This window comes from Staurois parvus, unplaced genomic scaffold, assembly GCF_062004578.1.
Source record: "Staurois parvus isolate SC_StPar_1 unplaced genomic scaffold, SC_StPar_1.0 ptg000136l, whole genome shotgun sequence".
Taxonomy (NCBI): domain Eukaryota; kingdom Metazoa; phylum Chordata; class Amphibia; order Anura; family Ranidae; genus Staurois; species Staurois parvus.
The window spans coordinates 3,562,763-3,588,584 of record NW_028317932.1 but is presented as its reverse complement, the minus strand read 5'-3'; the positions used below and the strand labels follow the sequence as shown (position 1 = coordinate 3,588,584).

The following is a 25,822-nucleotide window of genomic DNA, read 5'->3' as shown; positions in this document are numbered from 1 at the left end:
CTTGGCAGACTTCTGGCATTGACATTGACACCTTTTACACACGTATTTTGCATTTTTTTTTATTTTCGTACAAATGGTATCAATTCCAATGGTTGTTTGTAACATGGGAACCTTCTTATCGCTTGCCATAGCCCTCCCCCCATCTTTCCCCAGTCCACTCACCAATAAGGACTGACCCCTGTCTGATCTGTCTGCCCCATTATAATCTAATTTTCCCTCCTGAGAGAAGGTGAGTATTTCAGTGAGAGCTGTATTGTTTTTGTAACAGCTGCTGTTTAATAGATTATTTTTTAATCTATTGGCCAGCAGATTTGACAAAAACAATATTAAGCTAGAGTTCTGCTTTAAAGCACTGTGTATCATTAATAATCGCCATATTTTTAAATAAAATATTTTTACCTTTCTTTTATTCTATGTTGCTTCGCAGTGCTGGTGATCGCTTGCAGCTTCTTTGCAGTCACTTCATGTCTACATGAACGCAGGGGATGGCTGTATGACACTTTTCACAGTGGACCATACTGGCTTGGTAAAACAGCCACCTGTAGTCTTCATCAGAATCCCAGGGTGACACATTTTAGGAGCATAATTGGGAGGCAGGATCACCTTGTAATATTTTAATAACATCTATAGATTTTAAAATATTGAGATACTTTTGAAGGTAAATATACTTAAAACGGAACTAAACTCAGCAAAGCTTACCTTTGCTGGTCCTTTTCCGGTGCCAGCATCTTCTCCGTGGCTTCTTTCAGGTGCTAGTCTTCAGCCTTTGACTGGCGTGGGATGATGTCACCCCCAACATACTCAGGAGTGAAGCCATCTTGGCACACAGGCACTATGAAGGAATGTAAACTAAGTTGAGCATGCACATTCTACAGAACACTGTGAGAAGACAGGTAGGTTTATTTTATTGCAGGTCTCTTCTCCAATAAAGAGTCTGCCAGCTCACAACTTATTAAAAGTTTTTAAAATTTTAGAGTTTAGTTCCATTTTAAAATATTTTACATGAAGGGGCATAGGTCAAATATTGCCCCAAGGCCTAAAGGTTTTTGGGTTACACTCTTAAATAAAACGTATCCTTATGTTATTACAAACACAATTATTTTCAGATCCAATAGATTCAGGAGAACTAAATGGAATTATAAATACACACTGGATTTATATGACCTACAGTGGACTGGTATTGGTGTAATTGGTTTGCGGTGCCATAAAAGACAGCCCAACCTTGCCTACTGCATGCATTCCTGTGTTGTATTCCTGCATAACATATTGTCATTACTAAAAGCAATCAGAAATGAAGACTGATCCCACAGATTAGCAAGGAAGCTAATTAGGAATAGTGATTACCATAACAGACATACTATAGCTTGTCATCTTGTATTTTTTACAAACGTAGCAATGATGTGTGTACGTGTCCCAATTTTTGGGACTTACAGGCTGTCTATGAGTAATTTTTTGTAATAGCAAACCTTTGAGACTGACATTTTCATAAGCAGGCTTTCAACACTTTGAGAAATACTTAGACCTGTTTGTTTTGAATCTTAATGAAGATGCACAGCAGAAGTTCCTGTGTGAACAAGCCCTATATGCTATATTTTTGCCCTGTGGTGGGTATTGAGGAGCACCTAGTTCAAACGTTCATATCTCTTAAAGATCTTTTTGAAGTGTTTATCGGTTAAGTGCATCAAAAACAACCAACGTAATTCGGGGAAAAGGCCTCCTCCTTCTTTAGGACTTGAGCAGTAGATGTTATTAGAATCATGATAAGATGCAATAGAAAGCCTATTTTAGGGCTTGATAAAGACTGTCATTTCTTAACAGCACTATCAACTGTCAGCTGATATTCACTTTTTAGGACGCTAACTACATAGTCAGTTTGGTTATTCTGACAAAGAACATGTAGTAAATTTAACTAACATTTTGCTTTGCACAATAGAGTGCTGTAGGACTTTCCTGCCTGTTCTTTGATGCACACTACCAGGAGGTACATGCATTGACTTTCTGGTTTGACATTAATGTTTCAGATGTGTATAAAGCTTCACAACAGGTACTTTAAGGACAACAGTGATTCGATACTGCATCATCAGGGGCTTGTTAGCCATACTTTATGAAGTAGAGACTCCTACTTGAAATCAGGATGTACCATAGCATTTAATTATACCGATGAAGGAGAATGAATGAACAGCTGTGTGCCTGCCATCCCTGACTTTATCATTACCGCCTTCATTTTAAAGACAATATTGTTTGGATGAGTCACAATAGACAATGATGCTTGTCCTTTTACTATGCACACACGCAGGCCTCCTGACGCTTGGAGAGGTTCCATTCTCTGCGCCCTGGTCTTTTCAGCAGCATGACTCAGCATTAGGATAGGGAACCGATCTGGAGCTCACACAGATGTTTAATAATACTATCTAATCTCCACCCCTGTGTTTCAGAGCGTCAGCATGTGCAAACAGAATAAATACTAAATTAGGTTCAGGAAACTTTAAATTAATATAGGTTTACAAGATTCTTTATTTTACTGCTAAAGAAAGTTTGCCTGTACATTGAATGAGCTGAACGCACAAGGGTGGCAGCAAGCGCAGAGGTAGTCATTGGTGCAGCGGCAAGTAAAGTGGGGGCATGTAGGAAAGAAGTGATGAAAGCAGAAGAAGAGAGTGGGGGTCTGGCACAGAGGTGGTTGGTGTGAAGATGTGATGCAGTTAGAGAAGAATGGGGGTCAATGGTGGTATGAAGAGCGTTGAGTGATGGGGATGGCCAGTGGCGTAACTAGAACCTTCAGGACCCCAGTGCAAGAAACCATGAAGGGCCCCACTAACCCCCAACCGGGTCCCTTCCCTCTGAGCTCAGTGGCGAATCGCAAGGGCCTGGTCGCAGGCCCTTGCGTTTTAAACATTATTTTTTAAAATGTTTTAGGAGCCTCGTTGGGGAGCATAGGTGAGAAATCAGGGGTCTAAAAAGGAAGGAAGAGAACTTCACTCACAGTGCATGGATGGATCGGCAGGCTGTGCCTTTCCTCTTCTGCCTAGCCTTCAAACTTCCTGCACATGCAGTTTGGCGGAGCAGACACAGGAGCACAGGGAGCAGTGGGAGGAGGAGGAACAGAAGCAGCTCTCTCTCCTCTCCCAGTCCGTGCTGGAAGGGGAGAGGGGAACTGCCAGCGCTAACTCTTCTCTATCTCAAAGCCCTGCAGGCTGCAGCTACTGGGGATGGGGGGGGGGGGGAGCAAGGGAGTGCAACCATAAGAAGCTGGATAGGAGCATTGGGGAGGCTGCATACAATGGAATCCATCTCTTCATGTTCCTTCTGCAGCTGCTGAATGCCTTCTTCTCCTCCTCTCCCTCCTGCAGGCATTCACTGGCTGCAGGAGGAACATAGAGAGATTGATTCCTCTATATGCAGTCACCCTGCCGTTCCTCCTATCCACATGGGCCCTCTGCAGCATGGGGCCGGGTCTCAATTGCAACCCCTGTAGCTACGACCCTGGGGGTGGCACATAGGCACAGCAGTGGGGAGGTTTCAGGCATAGTGCTGAGAATAGGAGGGTAGGCACAATAGTGATCGGGGGGGTTGGGGTGGTGCTTGTGACAAGAGGGTGGTTGCAGGTGTGGTGGTGAGAGGTGCATATGTGAGGAACAGTCAGCTGTAACCCTGGATTAAGTCCTCCTGGTTAACAGCAGACGCTGCAAGGGAGGTTGGTGGTGTGAGCTGGTAGGCCAGGGCTTGCAGTGCCTGTGTATGCCACTGCAGATGGCAGAGTCTATGGGGGGGGTGTACTAGCAGGGAAAGTAAATTGAAGGTCATGTCCCGTTGCAACAAGTCTAATTGGAACTCACTGGCCTATATATATACATTGATGCTACTGTGCATGCATGGTAGTACACAGTGTTATTGTCTACCTGCTGCTGCTGTGCATGCGTCATGTATTGACATCACTTCTGATCATCCTAAAACCTCTACACTACCCTCATAGTGGACCTGGCATTTGGTGACACTGCTGCTGATCTCCTCTAATGTCTAGCACAAGAAGTCTCCAGTCAGTTATATGGGAAAGCTTAATCCAGGTCTGGTTTTTCAAGTTTTTAATAAATCAGACCACACTAAACTGACCTCATGTAACCCCTTTTTTCCATATTAAATAAATAGTAATCGTACACAACAGAGATGAGCAATCAGAGAAACCAAAGACAGCAGACCTATAAAGGCCGCCATCAACTATATGTAACAAAAAATATAAGCAAGGTCAATAAAATACAAAAAGAAATAATAAAAAAAAGGACTGTGTGCATTTCCCAAAAGGCCCCGGAAAGGAGTCTGGGGCTTTGACAATAAATGTGTTAATCCCGTTCCATGAAATCTACTGAAAGCTCCTTGACAGATCCCACCACTATATCATCCCCTCTATGCAACGCCTGCCCAGGGTGGCCACAATGTAACTCTCTTTTAAGTGGTGGGTGCTTGACTAAGTCCAGACGTAGAGAAAAGCCAACAATGTTCCAGAATGACTTCTGTCACTTGAGAAACCTTGGCGTGGGACTTCAGTTAATGGTTTTTATGGAACATTGTTGGAGTACTGACATTTCTCTATGTCCAGGTTTTCTAGCTGTCTATGTCCAAGCTAAGTAGATGCACTCTCTATTTGTCCTTGTGACCATTGATGCCACGATTGAAATTGAATAGGGCAAACTACATTTTTTTGTCACAGAAACACAGGGGATATCGTTTAATGGGGACTTTGATTCTGGTGATAGCTGTCTAAGAGGGGCTTTCCCCTCACTTTGGAGAGATTTCCCCCTGCTTCCTGTTGTATCTCCAAAGCAGCAAGTCACACAAAATCCCCCTAATGGGGCACATAAAGCAAAAACAAAAGAAGAAAAAGAATATTGCCAGGGTTTTTAACTGCTATTCTATATAAGTTTTGGCTTTAGATATACTTTATTGAAGAGGCCTTGTTTATAATCCTAGCAGCCATATAAATAACCTCTAAATACGGTATATGTCTTCAAAATATTTCTTTTTTTCCGGGGGTTTGTTCCTCAATATACCTGCTCTGTAATACGTTATACTAGGGACTGATATAAAGCCACAGTATGGAAATTAAAATCTTCTGCACAGGTTTTGGTCTGTGTAGCCCATTTATTTTAATGGAGGGTAAAAAAGTGCCAGTCTTTAATCAGTTAAGTTTAGTGACATAGCTAGTCAATATAGATGTGTTCAGAGGGCATGGAGACGTGTTACTAGTGATGGAGGAAATGAAGACATGTTTTTGAAGTGACTTCACTCTTTGTCACCTCCTGGACCTTTTTTTAGTAGATTACCTGTAATGTGCTGTAGAGTTCTTTCAACACACCTGCCTGGCAGCTTCCTTGCAGCTGCTCATGTTTCTCCATTCCAACACTTTACTATCTGCTCCATTAGAGATGTTACTGCGGGATGTGAGTGCAGTGCTGAAGTCCTTTGACAGTGTTGATAGGTCCCCATCCATCACCTACTTGTTTATGCCACTCACTCTCCACATTGCCAGATGACTTCATTTCATATTTGCTGGAGGAACAGTGTGATCTTTTGTATTTTCAGGATTGCATTTTTATTTTATACACTTTTAAAGTAAAGAATAGCATTGCAACAAGGGTCTTGAGCTGATTTGCTAGGGAATATGAAACTCTTCATACAATAAATTATGTGAATATTGACTTAATACTGGTTCTCACTAGTGCGATTTCAGATGCAACTTGATTCACACAGAATCGCATGACAAGGAAAATCACATTATTTTCAATGTTCATATCAATACACCCCCAAGTGGTGTGATCTTGGAAAAGGTGCTTGTACTATTTTGGTGTTATTTACAGTGTGATTTGTCCACACAGAATATAGAAACCACATACAAAATGCAATCAAAGTCGCACTACGTATTCACACTACAAATCAAGTCAAAAACACATCACAGTAGATCAGGGGCGGACTGAAAACTCATGGGGCCCCCGGGCAATAGGGGACCATGGGGCCCCTGTGTCCTTGCCCAAACTCAAAAAAGCCTATGAAAAAAGGTACCATTGGCATCTCATGGGGCCTCCTACTGACCCTGGGCCCTCGGGCAGTGCCCGAGTTTCCAAATGGTCAGTCCACCCCTGCAGTAGATTGACCTGAGCCTTAAAGTGGTTGTAAGCTCTTACAAATACCCAGTGAATACTTCAGGTGATACGTAGCAATGAAACAAATCCTCCTTTAGAAGTTGTACCAATTTATCTGCCGTATTCTCTTCTCTATATCCAATCAAAGTAAAGCTGGCCTAAAAATTCAGCAAAAAGGGGGCGGAGAGCTTAAATTACATTCTGTACAGCTCAGTGAGAAGAGCTTTCAGAGCTGATTGAAGGGAAGAGACACACCCTCTTCACACAGCTCATTGCAACAGAGCAGGGGCTGTCAATCTGTTGGAGGTCTCTTCCCTGTCACCATTTTTCTCTTGGTGTCAGGAAAACTTGTCAGAAGTGACTCATGTTGATAGCAGAGGAACAAAACAGCAGATGGAAATTATACTTAGTTCTCCTAATCGAGAAAAGTTCACACTACTGAGAGATATGGTTTGTTCATATTTCATGTGTGACATGAAGTATACAACCACTTTAAATTATTTAGTCATGTGAAAAGCATGTGCACATGATTAGGTATCCAACATGATTACTTTGGAGACAGAAAAGAGAAATTAAAAAAAAACCTGAAGTGAATACGGGTAGTAAATGGCTCATTTTGTAAATTCCTGCTCACTAAGAGAATATAAAAAACTTTTTGCCTGATTTACTAAAGGGGCTGAGAAGCCTCACTTAAAAAATGGTGTGAATTTTCACTTTAATTATCCAGTCATGTTCAAATCTGCACATTATTGGGTGTACAAAGGTGTTTCCTTTTTCCATAACTGGATAAATGATATGAATATTCACACAATCTTTTGAGTGAAGTTTGTCAACGTGTTTAGTAGATCAGCCTCACTGGATCAAGGGACATCCTGTTATTAGGAAATGTGTCCAGCTGAGCTTTACTTCTGGAAACTCTAACTGCTTGGCTATCAGGCTCCCCTCTTTAAGGCCTTGTTTACTGATGGGGAGTGTTTTTACTGCTCCCCTTGAAGCATCAAAGGCAGTGGATGGGGGTGTACATGCAGTATGTCACAGCCTCGATACCTTAGATTGAGGCACAGCAAAATGAATTCCTAGTGTCGTGCCTGATAGGCACTATCGTCCTGCCAAATATAACACTTTCAGCTAAATAGGGTTGTGCTTCAACCGGATACGGTGTGGTGGTGCAGGTTTTTAGAGGTTAAAACAGGCCTCTTCGTCATTTTCCAAAGACTTCTGAAGAGATATTCACCTCGGATCACTCTTCAGGGGGCAACATACAGTGGCCATTTTATTATATTAGACACAATCAGGAAAGTCAAAGAAAATTTTGCATATTCGTTCCAGATTAGTGTTTCAAACTAACCCTAAAACCATGAGTCACTAATCTGAAACAAATATGACTTTCCTGATGTGTGTACTTCTTATACATCACAGCCAGGCAATTAGAGTTTTCAAAAGGAGGTCCACATTTGCCTCCTACTGTCAGCCAGTGAGGTCAGTAAGGAACTTGCTTTCATCTTGATATGAGGTGTATATTGTTTAATGTGATGAGAAAACCACAGTAAGGTTTCTTTCACATGTGTGGTCACAGGATCTGTGTTGGATCACTTTTCAGAGGAAGTTTAGAGGCATTCTGGATATGATACAGTTGTCTCCTTGATGCCTTTTTTTTTCAATCTCAAGGGGTATTTATCATTGCAATAACATCTTGCTATCGCATGCCTAATGGTTGGCACTCAGTTATGCTGAAATTCCATTGACTTCAATGGGCAGGTTCAGCGAGCAGCACCATCTGCCAAATGTGATGTGACAAGTTACTGTTTTAAATTTCTGTTTTTACCACCCCTTTTCCACTTGTGTAAACTCAGTCTAAGGTATGTGTGTGTGTGTGTGTGTGTGTGTGTGTGTGGGTGGGGGGGGGGCAGGGAGTGGGTGGTAGAGGTGGCACATATATCCTTTAAATATCGTTTATGGGATGAGAATCTATTTGCTTTTGTTCTGCGTTTATTCATGTCTGCGCACAACTGTTAAAAGAGAAATCACACCTACACTGAAATGAAGTATCAAATTTACTCTGTGCCTGATCTGCTATGAACTATACAACAGTACAGTGTGACGGTGCTAAAGATGATCCGCCCGTTGTCACTTGTATTGAAGTCTTGATGCAAAGGTCCTGGTCTTCTTGTAACGCTGACATTGTGCAAATGATTAAACCAAATACTTTCATACCTTGGTCTTCTATGGTCTGACATATGATAGAGGATTATTTTATCATTTATTTCTTTCTGCAGCTCGTGTTTTGTAATAACGAATGTAATACTTATTTTGTGTTTATCTTTGCTTACGCTTCCCTTGGCTGATAATAACTCTAAGCAATCGGATGATGTACTTAAAAAGGTATGTCCAGTATTTGTTTTATGTTGTATGGAATCTGACAGTATGGGAGATTTTATACAGGCAGAAGATCTTCCTATCGCTTTATACACTACTGTACATGTATTAACCTACATATTACTGTGTCAGAATGGAGCAAACAAAGGTTTTCTTACATCCTCTTATTGCAATGGTATCAAAGTATTTTAAGGTTCTTTAGCCTTTTGTACACAGGGTCAGCTGTATTTACTCATTATGTATGTACTTTCTCTGAACGCCAGGAAAATACAACAGACATATATAACAGCAGTAATAAACCCAAGAACAAAAATGTTATATATCAAGCTTACCAATCTTTAAATATAGTGGCTGCATTAGTTTTCTTTTTTAGGCTTCTTTCCCTATATTTTCACTTGGTGGTCAGGCTAATATCACACTTCCTGTATTACGGTGTCTCCACTATAGGCTAAAAGCGTCAAACACTGTGTACATCTATACATCTAGCGTTTGAGTATTAATGCAATTCAGTGGCCAGAATACATTAGCGGAATGCATTAAAGTGGTTATAAACCCTTACATATACCCTGTGAATTGACTGACCTCAGGTCATACACAGAGAGGAAACAAATCCTCCTACATAAGCTGTACCTTTTTATTTACAGTATTCTCTTCTTTACACCTATTCAAAGTGCTGAATTTATAAAGATTTCTAGAGTTAAAAAAATGGTACATGGAGCTGAAGTTACACACTGCAGAGCTCAGGGAGGAGAGGTCTGAGAACTGATTGGAGGAAAGAGACACCCCCCCCCCTCCACACAGCTCACAGGAACAGAGCTGAGGCTGTCAATCTGCTGGAGGTCCCTCCCCTGTCACCATTCTCTTGTTGTCAGAAAAACTTGTGAGAAGTGACTCATGCAGATAACAGGGGAATGAGGCAGCAGACAGAAATTACTTTTAGGCCAGCCATAGATGGCTGGGATCTCAGCGTTTAGCAGGATTCGAATCATGTATGGGCAGGCTGAATATATCCAAGTTGATTGATTGTAGTTGTACAGCCAGCCTGCCAGATTTTGCATACGATTATTACTAGAGGCTGTTATAGCTGCTAGCAATGATCACTGTGCCCCCCCTGTTCCCTAGTCAAGAGAACACAATGGCTCAGCGGAAGGGATTACTGTGTCAACAATGACTGTTGATGGGGGCAAATTTCTTCCCTGAAATCTGAAGAAAAGAAATTTGCTCCATCTATGGCCGGCCTTATTGCTGTTAACTGAGACAAGTACACACTATAGAGGGATATGCTTTGTTCATAGTTTATGTGTGGGTTTACAACCAGTTTAATGCTCAAACGCCAGATGTGTGTGCAATACGTGACTTTAGGCACATTTTTTAATCAGCTTTTTCCTGCCAGGAGTTCTGGCAATCAGAGGAGCTAAAACAGGCACCCTGTGTGCACGAGGCCTTACTTGTGAATTGTGTTCTTCTGTCACAGAATATGTGAAAGGGCCCTATGTGCTTTGCCCGTGTTCATACTAAAGAAAGATGTATAGTAGGATAATGGCAATGGTCTCTTGTAACGGCAAATGGTTTTTTTTTCATTACACCACATTGGATGTTTGACATAAACACAGGCTTACTTCATTTCTGTTCACCTACCTTTACACTTTAGTAAATTAGGCCAAATGAATCAAGCAGCAATCTATTCCCTTGTCTCCTAAAACTCTGCTATTCTACACTCCATCCTATGTCATCTTCCTACAGATCCAGGCTGATACATCTGGAATCCCCAGCCACTGCCATTTTGCATACTGTCTCTATGTGTATTTATTATGGTGTTCTGTATTCAAAGTCAGGTTTAAACTTCATAGAATATGGAGACCTGTGTTATGAGTCAACCTCATTATTTTATGTCAGCTAGACATTCCTTGAAAAAATAATCATTTCCAGCCATATCACTTCGGCATTAAACACAGTATTGCAATACGTGGAGGTTTCTGTCTGTTTCCCCGTATTTTCATATGTCACAACATAATTCCTTTTCAGACAGTCTGCCCTGCTGTTAGTTATCTCCGTGTTGCATCTGTTTTTTCCTCTTTATTAAATCTTACTGTGTAATACGTGATTTGTATGTTGATAAAAGACATGACGGTGCAGTTATTACAACGGTGATGTGAGGTTGGTGCTAAGCAGGGATGTATACTTTGGCACACACAGTTCATTCACAAATCGCAGTCTACTATCTGTTTAACAGAAAGGCAGCCAAAGGCATAAAGATGTTTTGTACAGTAATGTTTGGCACGTTCTCCTATGTGTTTTATAATCATCCCTTAATGTTTTCTCTTAGATGTAATTGGCAGTAGTGTGCATAGAGGCTCCCTTAATACAATCACGTATCAGAGTATCTGAATGAAGCAATCTTACTGTTTTTCCCAGTGCACACTTTTATGTATAATGCCCTTAGATTTTTAATGGCTAACAAGGGCATATCTCTTTCAGAACCCTTAAGGAAGGCCATACATGATTCATCTGATCTTGTTCAACCAGCAGGTTTAAGGAAAAAATTAGCCATTTCCCCCGATCCACATATTTGATATGGATAGGGGAATCCTCCCACTGTGGTATTGTAGGAAGGAAGAATTGTAGGAAGCCTCCACGCTGGCAGAATGCAGTGATTGTTGCTGCTGGCTATGGCTGGATACACACAGGATGAAAATTGGATAAAAATGGTACGTTTGGGACTGTCGGCCTATGTACAGCTCCCTGTCCAACAAAAGCCGGGCTCACAACCCACTTCTGTTGACCTAGCATCCTATCAGCACTCACAGCCAATGACCGCGAGCGCTGATCAGTGTGTTCTGGTGAAGGGTAGTACCCCTGTCAAAATACCATAGCTCAGTAGGAGAAATTACCGTACTAATGTCGCTTGTGTTAGTACCGCGATCTGTAATTTTTTTCGTTCAGCCCACTGGGTTATAGTGTGTACCCCGCAATAGTTGGTGGCACTAATCATTCGGGAAAAAAAACACCTGTTGGCTGTACACCAGTCAATCGCTAGATCGGCTTTTGTATAACCAGCTTGCCCATACCTCGTCCCTGCTGAACTGGCCAAATTTCGATCTATGTATGACTGACTTAAAATTTGTGATATAACGAACAATGTTAAAGAAGTGTTTATCAGACATTATGTGCAGATGAGGATTGTGGTAAGCATGACAGTGTTCTGTGTGGGCAAGAGAGGAGTACACAGGGTATGAGAGCAAGCAGTATATGCGGAGGGCATGACAGTGGGCAGTCAATAGAGGACTGTGGAGGGTATTGGTGGGTAGTATGTGCAAAAAGAAGTGTGGGGGGTATGACAGTGGGTAGTATATGCGGAGAGGAGTGCAGAGGATATGACAGTAAGTAGTTTGTGCGGAGAGGAGTGTGGAGGGTGTGACAGTAGAGGTAGTATGTGTGGAGAGTAGTGCAGAAGGTAAGACAATGGATTGTATGTATGGAGAGCAGTGCAGAAGGTATGACAGTGGGTTGTATGTATGGAGAGCAGTGCGGAAGGTATGACAGTGGTAGTATGTATGGAGAGGAGTGCAGAAGGTATGACAGTGGGTTGTATGTATGGAGAGCAGTGCGGAAGGTATGACAGTGGGTTGTATGTATGGAGAGCAGTGCGGAAGGTATGACAGTGGTAGTATGTATGGAGAGGAGTGCAGAAGGTATGACAGTGGGTTGTATGTATGGAGAGCAGTGCAGAAGGTAAGACAATGGATTGTATGTATGGAGAGCAGTGCAGAAGGTATGACAGTGGGTTGTATGTATGGAGAGCAGTGCAGAAGGTATGACAGTGGGTTGTATGTATGGAGAGCAGTGCAGAAGGTATGACAGTGGGTTGTATGTATGGAGAGCAGTGCAGAAGGTATGACAGTGGGTTGTATGTATGGAGAGCAGTGCAGAAGGTATGACAGTGGGTTGTATGTATGGAGAATAGTGCAGAAGGTATGACAGTGGGTTGTATGTATGGAGAGTAGTGCAGAAGGTATGACAGTGGGTTGTATGTATGGAGAGCAGTGCGGAAGGTATGACAGTGGGTAGTATGTGTGGAGAGGAGTGCGGAAGGTATGACAGTGGGTAGTATGTGTGGAGAGCAGTGCGGAAGGTATGACAGTGGGTAGTATGTGTGGAGAGGAGTGCGGAGGGTATGACAGTAGGTAGTATGTGTGGCCAGGGGTGCTGAAGGTAAGATAGTGGGTAGTATGTATGGAGAGCATTTCACTGAATGTAAAAACCTAACTTTTATTATCAATAAATATTAACATGTTAAAACATTTTTTTATATAACTATTTTTCACTTATAGAGTTGGCTGTGCTGTCTTTTTAATTATACTATAACACTTTCCTTGTTGATATTTTCATTTCAAAATTTATCTCTTTAATTTTTTTACCTCCACCGCCAAAAGCGCTCAAAAAAAAAAAAAAAGGTACTCAACACTACCTCTTTAATATTTATTGACAAAGATATATTTTACATTTAGTGGGTGAGATGAACAAGAATATGATGCACAGCATATTCTCTACAGATTGATAATATATATTCCCACACTGTGATCTCTTAATTGAAACACTAAAGACAGTTTATATAAATATTAGTTAGCGGGCAGTATGTGCAGGAAGAGTGACAGAGGGTAGGACGTAGGGGAACGTGCTGAATAAAGCATTCTACTTGTTAATTCCCAGCACACTATGGGAGATCGATAGGGACAACCTGATTTGCTGACACAGGCAACAGGCTAACTTCTTCACACACTTTTATGCATGAGGCCCTAGGTTTATAACGATAAGACATTCATAGACTGGCTGCATTCACTAGGGGAGATTTGTTTTGTTCATAGCTGATGATATACAAGTGTGTTAGAATATTTATCTGGAGCAAATAAGCAATAAATATTAAAGCTGTAGTTTGGGAATTTTTATTTATTTTATGTTTATTGGAGGACATAGCTCTGCTTTGCTTTTTCTGGAATATGTTTGCAATGCTTTCTTCACCACTCTCCTCTTGATGGCTTTTGTACTAAGGGCAGAGAAATCTGATACTGCCCCCTTCCCCATTGCCAAAATGACACACAGGAAAATCCTGCACTCATTGCATTTTATTTGGGAGCTTCATGTCATCTGTGGGTAAAAGAAAATTGCCTTGTCATTTGGGATCATGCAATGTACTGACAAGAGTTCTCTGAAAGGCACAGGTGGTGTAGCCTTCCCAGGGTGCATTATCAGTGCCTCCAGAAAGCAGGAAGTGCAATTCAATTACATTCCAGTAACAGAATAAATATTTTTTATTTTCAAAACAACTTGCAGATTTTTTGGTGTTGCATGCATCAGGAAGTTTTAGTGTAGGGGGTAGAAAAAAAAAGTTTAAGCACACAAGAACAGCAAATGCAGAGAGGTGGGTGCCATGTCCTTCTGTTAATGTGAAGAAAAGGATTTTATGATTAAAAAAAATCATCTTTATCCTTGAGCACTCATTCACTCCATGAGGTGCGTTGGTGCTTTTTTGCACGTTGCGTTTTAGGGCAGCCAGTTCATTTCAATATGTGCATGCAGGGGCAGACTGACCATTTGGAAACTCGGGCACTGCCCGAGGGCCCGGGGTCAGTAGGGGGCCCCATGAGATGCCCCTGGTATCTTTTTCATAGGCTTTTTTGAGTTTGGGCAAGGACACAGGGGCCCCATGATCCCCTATTGCCCGGGGGCCCCATGAGTTGTCAGTCCGCCCCTGTGTGCATGGAGCACACAAAAATGTGCAGGAACAATTTTTAAAGTCGCACCGCACTAAACTGCATGGTGCTGCAGTATTTTGCAGTATTTTGGCGATCATGAATGTGCGCATTTGCAAGATGCATGGTGGTACACTAAGAATCACGTATTTTTGAGAGTCCTGTCTCAACTTTGTTTTTACAGGCAAGTCACTTCTCTTTCTACTGTTATTGAATCAGACCTGATATATCCTGACGTTTCCTGATAATCTTTAATTACTGAAGATGAAATATTTTGCTGTATGTATACATCTCCGAGATATTGTAAAACTCAAGTAGACAAATTATAATTCTTTAATCAGATTGGATTATTAACTGGGCCATGGGGAAGAAGTCAGACCATACAATGTAGCACTGCACACAGATGAGCCTTGAAAGGGATGGAACATTCCTTTTCTAATATTACATGGCATAGTAATGTCATTGTAATCCCCACTTCCTCAGCTACCTTTAAATAAACTAGAGTGTACAAATAGCAGAGACATGCCGACAAACAGGAAAACACAACAGTTGTTTCATCATAATGGTAGTCTGTTTTTTAGGTAGAAATAGCTTACTCTAAAAGGATTAAAATAGAACATACACGTGTACTGCCTGCTGCATTAATGCCTGCCGGACTGAAGTACGTGAAAAATGTGCTCCCTAAATAAATGAATGAGCATACAATGACCAACTTTGAAGCTTACTTACTATGAACATATGTACAAAAGTTATTAGAAGACCTTCTTCCCACCCACTCACTAATATTGTGTTTATTTCTTGTAGAAATCAGATGATAGCATTTCTGAATGCAGCACTGTGGATCTGAGGAAGTCTCGGGAATTTATTGAACAGCAGCCTGACTCTTCTGAAGAGTACATGGATCCAGAGGAATGCTTTACAGAAGGTATAGTGACTACACGTATTTTTCCAGTAAAAGATATATGCCATTTTCCTTCTGTAAACTGGAAAATCTAAGTACAAACTGCACAAAAAATGCATAGGAACTGAAACTCTAACAAAGCGGTATTAAACCCAAAAACAAAAATTGAATATATTGCAGCTTATCAATGCTTAGATGTGGTGGCTGCATTCTGTTTTTTAATATGTTAGGCTTTTTCCTTTATTTTCACCTGGTGGTGATGGAGGAGCAACGGAGACAACTGTGGACAGCTGAGGAGAAGGTCGTTTTAGATTAGCAGATTTAGATAACAAATAGCTGAACTCCAGCTAACACTTTTAAAGCAGTTCCGCAATACTTTTTTTTTCTTTAGATGAAAGGTTTTACATAAATGAATAAAAGCTGATCATTTCTAAGCCCCCATCAGTGGTAAATGGTTTGTCTCAACTCTCTAACTGACACTTTTCCTGGACAGATTGGTCTATTAAAGAAATGCCCGTAGCGAAAGAAAGAAGAAATAGCGCAGGGCATACATGACTAGGCCCAGAGTGGGGGAAGGAAGAGCAGAAAGGGTTAAGGTAGCTCCAGGAGGATTTTGTTATTGTTAGTGGGGGGTAGCTGATTGGTAGAGGTTGGTGTAGGTGGGGTTTTGCTGCACCTTAGGATGGGAGGTTCTGTGAGGGGGAGTCAGTTAGCTGGACGGCAAGAGTGTGAGCTTCCCTCCTGCCCTCCCTGTTTGGGTGAGTTTTGGGTCCCTCCAGGTAGAGGGGGGATTATGTTGGTTCATGGGCAGTTGTTGGTCTTTGGAGGCGGTTCTTATTTGGAAGGTAAACAACAATGGTGTGGGACCCATCCGTGGTATGGGATGCCCGGGGACATTCCCAGTTAACCAAGGTTTAACTGGAAGGTGGTGGTGCTGCACTGCGGACGGTATGGTTGTCTCTGAGCTGGTTGGTTGCGGCTGGAGGCCTAGTGTATATGGTTGTCCGCAGGTGCATTTCGGATCGTTTTGGGGTGCCTTCGAAGACCAACAACAATTCTGTGGGTTTCTGTTACAAGGAATGGTTGGTGGCGGTTGTTGGTCTTTGGAGGCGGTTCTTATTTGAAAGGTAAACAACAATGGTGTGGGACCCATCCGTGGTATGGGATGCCCGGGGACATTCCCAGTTAACCAAGGTTTAACTGGAAGGTGGTGGTGCTGCACTGCGGACGGTATGGTTGTCTCCGAGCTGGTTGGTTGCGGCTGGAGGCCTAGTGTATATGGTTGTCCGCAGGTGCATTTCGGATCGTTTTGGGGTGCCTTCGAAGACCAACAACAATTATGTGGGTTTCTGTTATAAGGAATGGTTGGTGTATTGTAACTTGAGTTGTTAATAAAAGGCCATGTTGGCCATTTACTCCAAAATTGGTGTTATGTCTTTTGTTAGTATAATTGGTTAAGGGGAAGGGGGTTGGTGCGGAACGGTAATGGTGGTAATGGGGAAGTGGACGAGCCTATCTCTGGTGCAATAGTCAAGAAAGTTGAAAAACAACAGACTTACTGGCCAAATGGACAGGTGAAAATAAAAGAAAAAAGTCCTAAAAAAAAGAAAATGTATGTAGCCACCAAATCTAAGAATTTGTAAGCTGCAATATAATACATTTTTTATTTTATATTTAATAGCACTTTAAAGTATATAAGGCCAACTTGAAAAAAAAAAAAAATATATATTTATTACATCTCAATACATGCACATTTCCTTATGTTTTATCAATTAAAGCAGTCAGCAGAAAATGCACAAAGAAAACTGTATGCTGCGCACTAATAAGCAGAAGGTGCCCATGACTGTAATAAAAAGTGAGGGATAAAGGAATAAATCTTGCTTCCAAAAAAAGTCTATTTAAAAGCCGTATGATAGCAGTTTAATAGCATAGTCACTGCAAAATCACAGTCTTGTGTAAACAAAAGATCACATCCAACCTCTGTACACAGCTAAGTATCACAGCACTGGTGGCGAAGGTGGAATCTGTGAGCACATACCAACTGGAAGGGGAACACTGAATGGCGGCTGCTGGACCCGCAGTAGCGCTCCGTGGCGGTCTCGCATATAACAAGCCAGGGAGACACCAAGAAGATGGCTGCTCTGTGTAGTGTTTAGGGTCTGGAAGTGATGTAATCGGCAGCACCGTGAACCGGAGGTGGTGAGGCCATCAGCTGGGCGACTGTGTCAGAGGGGGATTGATCATGGAAACGCACTCTCTCACCAATAGGATGATGCGTTTTAAAGCACCAGACTTTCTTATCAAATCTAAGAGTGGGACCAGAGACTACATTATACTATATAGAATCATACATATTTACATCATATGAAGATTAGCCTATATGGTTTAGCACTTTTTAGTACTGTTGTGATCACATTAGCAAAAAATGCACTGAGTTCCAAATTTCCGTTTATGTGCTGACAACATGGTGCCTTTTCTACACAGGTGGGAAGGAATGGTGTTAGTCCTGCCCAGTTGTCTTTGCTGAAATACAGAACATCTCCTTCTCGCCACTCCATAGGAGATGTTCTGTAGTTCAAGGGCAGAACTGGGAGGGCTGATTAGACTAGTTGAGATAAGACTTTTTTCTCCCCGTATTTTTCAAACAGATATAACAAGACACTTTCAATGGTATAATTACTGGACCAAAAGGGACCAAATAGGAGAAGTTCTCTGTTAAGGTTTACATACACTTGACTTTTAGTAAAGGCCCTCCATACTGTTCCCCACTATGCAGAGTTAATAAAAAAGTACTCCCTAGATCAGACATTCTATTCAGTAGATGCTGATGGGCAGAACTGTGCCTCTGGTAGTCAAATACCTGGACTTCTTTGACCTACTTGTAGATTGTCCAAAGGCACTACTTTTATTGTAATTTAATTCACAATGTCCGTTCCACTTTAGAGGACCGCAGTTGTGGAAACTACTGTATTCAAATAACTGTTTGTGGTAATACATGTGAAGATTGTACCAAGTATATGAAATCATTTTTTTTATTTGTGCAAGCTTTTATTTATATTTTTCCCAACATGTCAACCACGTTGACAGTGACAAGACTTGGGGAAAACTATTCCACTGAGCTCTAGTGCATTTCTGTAAAGAGATATATTGGCAGAAAGAACAATGTGGGGAAAAGCCAACTTCTTCATATGTGTGTCTGCATCTCATGCCATGAATTGATAATTATGCGATTCAAACAGCATAAAATCTTGTTTTCGGGTACAGACAGAAATGTACAAGATTTCATTTATTCTTTCTTTTTTATGTTATAGATATTGGTTGTTTCCATTTCCATAAATCAATAACTTTGGAATGTAGGCCTATGTCTACCAGAGACCTAAACTTTACAGCTTGCACACATGATATTATCTTTTTATTTATGAGACCTACTAGGATATCACCCCAATTTGGTGTCAGTTTTCAAAATAGCTTTTATAGTTAAAATACAACAGTTCAGTTAAGGTGCGCAAAGTCCAGTTTTAAATAGCAACTCCAGCACGAAGGACCCTTTCTTTCTGTGTGGAAGCAGTGATCTCTCTGCAGACATCTGACATGCTCCCTGTTGAGTCAGGACTTGAGTTCTGACTACACTATGAGATTGATTCACTAAAACTAGAGAGTGCAAAATCTGGTGCAGCTGTGCATGGTAGCCAATCAGCTTCTAACTTTAGCTTGTTCAGTTAAACTTTGACAAAAAAAAAACAGTTTTAGTAAATCAACCCCAATAAGTCTAACTGAGCAGGGGGATGTCGGACCTTTTCAGAGAGACCACTGCTTCCACAGCTGAATTATAAAGCTGGCCATACACTGATTCATTCATTCAAAAAACAGATTCCTCCATCCATGCTATACAGCTAGGATGCTAATCTCCTGCTGCGGCTATTATATATATTGCATGGTTGACTTTTGTTGGACAGGATCGTCTGCTGAGTGAATTTCAGATAGTATCTGCTGAACTGGATGCACCGGACTGAGGCGATTTCCTTAAACTGGAGCACACAGAAGCTTATGCAACTGTGCATAGTAACCAATCAGTTTCTATCAGGGGCGGACTGACCATTTGAGAACTCGGGCACTGCCCGAGGGCCCGGGGTCAGTAGGGGCCCCATGAGATGCCCTTGGTACCTTTCATAGGCTTTTTTGGGTGTGGTTTGAGTGTGGGCAAGGACACAGGGGCCCCATGATCCCCTATTGCCCGGGGGCCCCATGAGTTGCCAGTCCACCCCTGGTTTCTAGGTTCTATTATCAAAGCTTAATTGAGCAAACTGAAGCTGATTAGTTGCTATGCACAGCTGCACCATATTCTGTGTCCTCCAGTTTTAGTAAGTCCACCCAATGTAAAGCCAGCCTAAGGCCCCTTTTACACTAAAGGTCTGATCAGGTCTGCCTGTCAGTTTTCAGGTGGACCCGATCCATAGACCTCTATGGACCGCTAACATCCACCAGCATCCTGTACGCCAAAAACAGATGGATGGGGATCTGTTCCCTATCCATCAGGGGGATCGGATGACAGTCGTGTGGAAATGGACAGGCAGTCTATTTCCATCTGACTGCCCCATAGGAAAAAGCAGGCTGTGTCTGTGTCCGCTCTGCGGCGGAGCGGACACAGACCTGTCATCCACTTGCTCAGTGGGGATCAGCGGAGAGATCCCCCGCTGAGCAAACGGATCCGCTGACCGGTCCGCCCCATTTGAATGGGGCCTAAGACTTTGCATAACTTTTGTTTTGAATTACCTAAAATGTATTTAATTGATTCAAACTTAAGGTTCAGTTGGTTTTCAAAGGAGAGATGTCATGAAAGGCATTGTAGGCTGTAATTGCTAATCTTCTAAAAATGCAAGTTGTCTGTATGTCACTGGCTTAAATACTTTCTGAATCACTGAACTAGAAACAATCTTCCAGCCAGTGAAATCAGAGTAAAGTCTTAGCTCCTGATCTGCATAATGTCAGTGACACAGGGTCACAAAGTAAAAAGTAATGAAGCCAAGGCAGTAAGACAGCCAGGCAGCTAGCATTTTTAGAAGGACAGGTTGGCTTTGCCAGCCGCTTTATGTCTCTCAGCACAGGTTTCTTTTATGAAAATAGATTTAGCTGAATTTTGAGCGCTCTTTGCTGTATCCAGGTCAGAATCAAATTGCAAGTAAGTGAGAAAATCCAAAGTTACAGGAATAATTATGTGACAAGAAAAGGAAGTCCAATCTTACTTACTGATAGCAAAATGACAAGCAAAACATGTAAAGCAAAGGTATAGTACCAGTATTGTACTGTCTGCACTGCCATCTACTGATCAAATACTAGAACATGTTAAATGCTGATTTGTTTTTGTACAAAGTGGTACATTTAAGGTTATTTTGTCCCGTGTATATGTCAGTAGCCTAGGCAACTGCTCTCAGTCATTTCAGAATCATTTCTTTGCATTGCAGCCTCAGTTTATGTAGTCTGCCTGTATACTGTACACCCCAAGATTGTCATATCCCAAAAAAACCTCCTTTGTTCAAAGTACAGGACAATCTGAATCAAACAACGCATGGTCACACACTGTTATTAAAAATAATAATAATAATAATAATAAGTATATAAGAATCGTTTGTGCTGCCCTTGCTGCCAATCCAGTCTCTTTTCCTGAATGAATCTGCACATTTATACCTGGTTGGATGTTGAGGACAACACATACTGTACAAGTTTATTAGCATGCAGGGGTTGATTTACTAAATCTGGAGAGTGCAAAATCTGGAGCAGCTGTGCATGGTAGCCAATCAGCTTCTAACTTCAGCTTGTTCAAGTAAGCGTTGACAAAAAAAATCTGGAAGCTGATTGGTTTTTATGCAGAACTGTACCAGATTTTGCACTCTCCAGTTTAAGTAATTCAATCTCACAGTGTAGTATATGTTTGAAGGTGTTGGACAGGTGAACAGACAAAAATGTAATATGTGCTATTGCATTTATTTGTCTCTACGCATCTGAAATAATAGACAGCTGATGCAACACCACAATGACCCTTCTCTGGGGTCTCCAAGACCCTTCACTGTTACTGTTGAGCCAAGTACCTATTGTTGTCCCATAATGACATATACTCAGAGGTGATTTTACTAGGTGAACCTATGTGTTAACACAAGAGCCAAATAGCTCAATATATAAAGCATGCCAATGTGATCATGGGGTTCATTGGTTTCTCACCCGCACAATAGAATAGAGGGATATAGATTGTCCAATGGTTGTTATAGTCATACCTGGTGGTTGCAACATCTTAAAAACTACTACCTTGTGATTTCTTACATTACAGCCTGTAGATTTTAGACAAACTGGTACAAAAACAATTAGCGAGCAACAGTTTTGTGGTGAAAACACTTAGTAATGAGAGGGGATCGAGGAAAAGAGCTAGAAAGGTTCCAGCTGACAGGGGGTCTTCAACTGCTCATAAAACCACTGTTAACTACAACAACTGTGCCAGCAACTGTGCCCTGGCCACTAAATCTCAGGCTGCAGTGGGTATGGGATCACCAAAGTGAGTTGATCGATAAGTTTAATTATTTAATTTAAATTTATCTTGATACATGGGTTATGCCCTTAAGTTTAATTTTGAGTCAGTCTAATATCTGTCTGGCACTGATGGTAAGGACAGGCCTCTTAGGGTATATCAGGTTATTGCTTAGCTGTGCTCAAATTATAACTATAACTGTTATTTGCTATATCTGAAAATTGCAATAAAGCTGTGGCCTTGCCCTTTTACAACTTACTCAGCCTCTGTGTCATTTTTGGGCAAGACATGGTTTTTATTTGGTTGTCGCCCAGCCTACGCTTCTCAGCAGTCAAGTGGAGTCAGAGTGGGGCATACAACGGATAATTGCTTGGGCCCAGTCTTGTGTTACTGTTTCAAGCTGGTGATGGTGGTTTCATGTAGAGAGTGTTTTCTCTCAATGAAAAAAACTAACTGTAGGTCCATTCTCCCGCCTTGCCACTACCATAAAATGTAGACTTCCCTGATACTTACTTACCTGTCAAATTTTGACTTTAGGTCTGCTTTAAAGAATACGTAAACCCAACATTTCATATTCCTTATATGTGGCTGATGTATCCAGATCTCTTTGTATTGTTCTCTTTGTGTGAAATCCCTGGTGTTCCTGCCAGTCCCTCAGCTTTCCTGTTGAAAACTGACTACACTAGGCATGAGAGTACAGTGTCGCCAGTTTTCTGGCTGTGCTGGGAACTCAGTCTGCTCTCCTCCAATGATAAGACGTCTGCTGACACCCCCCCCCATACACACACACACACATAGCCATTCACTGGGAAGATCAGTGTGGTGCTGTTTCTCCTCCCTGAGCTCCTTATGCATTTATAAAAATCGGGGAGAAGGGTATTTATAATGTTTTTCAGATGTATACATAAATGTTTTACCTTTCATTTCTATTTTAAACTGAATGGGTTGTTTTACAAGGTGAGGGTTTACATACTCTTTAATACCAACTGAGCAATATTTGTCTGCTGCAGCAGACCTGAGTACTCCTGCTTACTGCATGCATCCCACTCTGAACCACGTAGACCTCCTCTCATGCTGGTTTTGTGAACATAACAATGACTTTAAAGTGCTTCTAAATGCTCAAGGTTTTTTACCTTCATGCATTGTATGCATGAAGGTAAAAAACCTTCTCTGTGCAGTAGCCCCCCTCGAATACTCATCTAAGCCCCCTCTCGATCGGCTATCCCAGGACTCCCTCTCCTCATTGTCTGAGGCAGAAGCGGGAGCCATTGGCTCCCAGTGCTGTCAGTCACAGCCAGTGAGCCAATGAGAAGAGAGAGGGGTCGGGAGCCGAGCCGCAGCTTCGTGTGTGAATAGTTACATGGAGCAGCGGGTGCCCCCATAGCAAGCTGCTTGCTGTAGGGGTACCCGACAGAAGGGAGGGGCCAGGAGCGCTAGCAGGAGACCCGAGAAGAGGAGGATCAGGGCTGCTCTGTGCAAAACCACTGCACACGGCACAAAAGTATAGACATGTTTGTTATTTTTTTTTAAATAAGCCTTTAGAATCACTTTAATTTACTGCAAATACCTACAAAATAGGATAATGCACCTTTGCAGTGAGGTGTAAAGAGAAGCTCACAGCTATCTAAATCTATGATTGACAATTCAGAAGGAACTGCATGATGCTGTGGAGTCTAAAATCCCTAACAAACATTTCCTGCATCTTTTTGAACTTATGCTACCTGTTCTGAAGGGGAAAAAGGGTCTTTCCTGATCCTAGATAAGTACAAATACATTCTAAAGTGGCCACTTGTATGTATGAAATAAAGTGGTTTTTCATTCTCCTTGTCAGCAAACCTTTTATTGCCATACGGAAAGATGAGGCTGGTTTTTAAAGTATTACTGGGTAAACCCAGAACAGTAAAATCAGTCTGTATATTCAGTAAAGCATGCTTGTTATACTCACTGTGGAACCTTAGGGGTTGTGTAAAAAGGCTGTTTGATGCTGTCTTCACTGAGCCTCCCCTTCATATGCTGTCCCCAATCCATCTACTGATAGTACATAGCTCTAGGAGTCTCTCTGCACATGCTCAGTTTAGTGTATATTGCTAGAGAGTTTTTTCCCTTTGGATGAGAGCATGTGATCAGCACAGGGCCAATCAGTGCTGTTTAGACAAAGGTCAGGGGTCATGGAGCTTCGTAGGACAGTCAGAGCAGAATAAAAACTCCTCCTACAAGATTAACCAGTGCTCAGTTGGACACTGATAGAAGTCACAAGACAGCTCTAACTGCTGATGAGAAAAGGTATTTAGCAGTTTATATTTACTAACATAATTGCACTTCCATATTCTGTGTACTGTGAGAGACCAGATACAGTAAATGCAAGGTCTTGGGTTTAGTGACATTTTAACTAGTATACTGTGCACAAAAATACTACCAATCATCAGTAACAGTCCATGATGAGTAGATAAAACAGACATCATGGGAAATATTTACTAAAACAGGAACCTAGTGCAGAATCTAGTGCAGCTGTGCATTGTAGTTGGCCAATGAGCTTCTAACTTCAGCTTGTTCATTTAAGCTTTGACAATAATACCTGGAATCCGGCTTCTAGGCAGAGCTGCGCCAGATTTTGGATGATCCAGTTTTAGTAAATCTCCCCCATAAGTTTGACACTGACAGTCCAAAACAATCATGAAACCTAGGCATATTGGCTGTAGTTTATCTGCTTCAAATATGGGATGTTTGAGGGGAATATTCTTAAGTGCTTAGATCAACCCACATACAGTATACTCACAGATACACTAGATCTTCTGGAAAATGACAATGTTGCCAAATTGTCAACTGGTAACTAGTGGGTATCCACATTCCACCGGGCATATAGTGAACTTAGAAGGGCTCCATTGTATCCCTTACCTGTTCATTTATGGCCTGTACACACGATAAGAAAATCGGAAGAAAAGTCCCATCAAACAACCGATCAGTAGATTATCTGATCATTAATATAGTGCTTTCAACAAGAGAGTCCGACCTTTTGGACAACAAAAACCGAGGGTGTAAGCTAGAAAATTTGTATCATACACGAGCACAACTTCCAATTTTTGTGTAATGTGTACAGCAATCGTATGGAAATACTCAAATAAAAAAAATGTGCATGATCAAAAGTATACAACAACCCTATACTTCCTCTTCTACTACGCTAGTAAGTAGCTATGTTTTCCTAGGTTTGCCTTTGTCGGCCGAGAATTTTCTTACAAGTCAATACCATTCTGGCTACATCATGACATGCACTTCCGTGGAAAATTGAACGATCAGTCATTCAATTTTCTCATAGTGTGTACTAGGCTTTAGGATGTACTAACATTGGATATGGTTGAACTGAGCCACACTTAATTTTAATTGTCCCCACTCTCCTACTGACTTGCACTTACACTATACTTTAAAGGAAGCGTTCCCAGGTACACTGATGCCATCACCTCTTCCAATCAGACTACAGTGATCCCTGCTTCCATGCTTATTGATATGTGCTCAGGCATGGTTTACACTCACACTTAAATGAACCATGCCAGGGACCATGTCTTCCAAGTGGTTCTGGGCACAGTATGCTTAACTATTCCTGGGCACAGTTCTGAGTGTTCACACTACACAAACCAACTAGGCCACGGGGGTGAACTGTGCTCTAGTATGGTTAAAACTGACAGTGTGAGTGCACCCATAGGGTACACATATGTAATAGGGTACTTTCCCCAGGGGTGTGTTTACCACAAGGCAAACAAGGCATTTGCCTAGGGCAGCATTTTTCAGGGGGGCAGCACTGCCACCCAGAAGAAGGGATGGAATAAGGGACACATGCGGCATGGGGAGCAGGTGGGATCCAAAAGTTGCTGCGGGCTGCTTAAACGGTATATGCAGAGCCTGATTCTCGTTCCCAGGGATGTCCGGAGCTGCGAAGGTGAGTGTCTTTCTCTCTAGCACCGGAGTGGGGGTGGGGGGTGGTTTGCCGGTGTATGGGGGGAGGTGGTAGTGGAAGCCTCTTTGGGGGGGGGGGGGCAGGGGTGTTATTGGTCAATGTCAGGCTCTCTCTGTGGGTGGGAGGGGGGGATTTTTGTGTTGCTTAGGGCAGCCCAAAACCTAAATACGCCACTGACTTTCCCAATAGGTTTTT

General features: G+C 41.9%; 1 protein-coding gene across 8 annotated transcripts in view; it reads left to right on the top strand.

Moving 5' to 3' along the window:
* Positions 1–25,822, top strand: part of LOC149465907 (sodium channel protein type 5 subunit alpha-like) — a 518,022-nt gene that overhangs the window by 376,503 nt on the left and 115,697 nt on the right. For 5 of the 8 annotated variants that reach the window (XM_089673130.1, XM_089673127.1, XM_089673125.1 and 2 more), the window contains 2 exons: positions 8,493–8,516; positions 15,065–15,185. In XM_089673130.1, coding sequence (XP_089529256.1) covers positions 8,493–8,516; positions 15,065–15,185 — 145 coding nt within the window. The remainder of the gene's footprint in view (positions 1–8,492; positions 8,517–15,064; positions 15,186–25,822) is intronic. The other 3 variants (XM_089673129.1, XM_089673128.1, XM_089673132.1) reach the window with 1 other exon arrangement.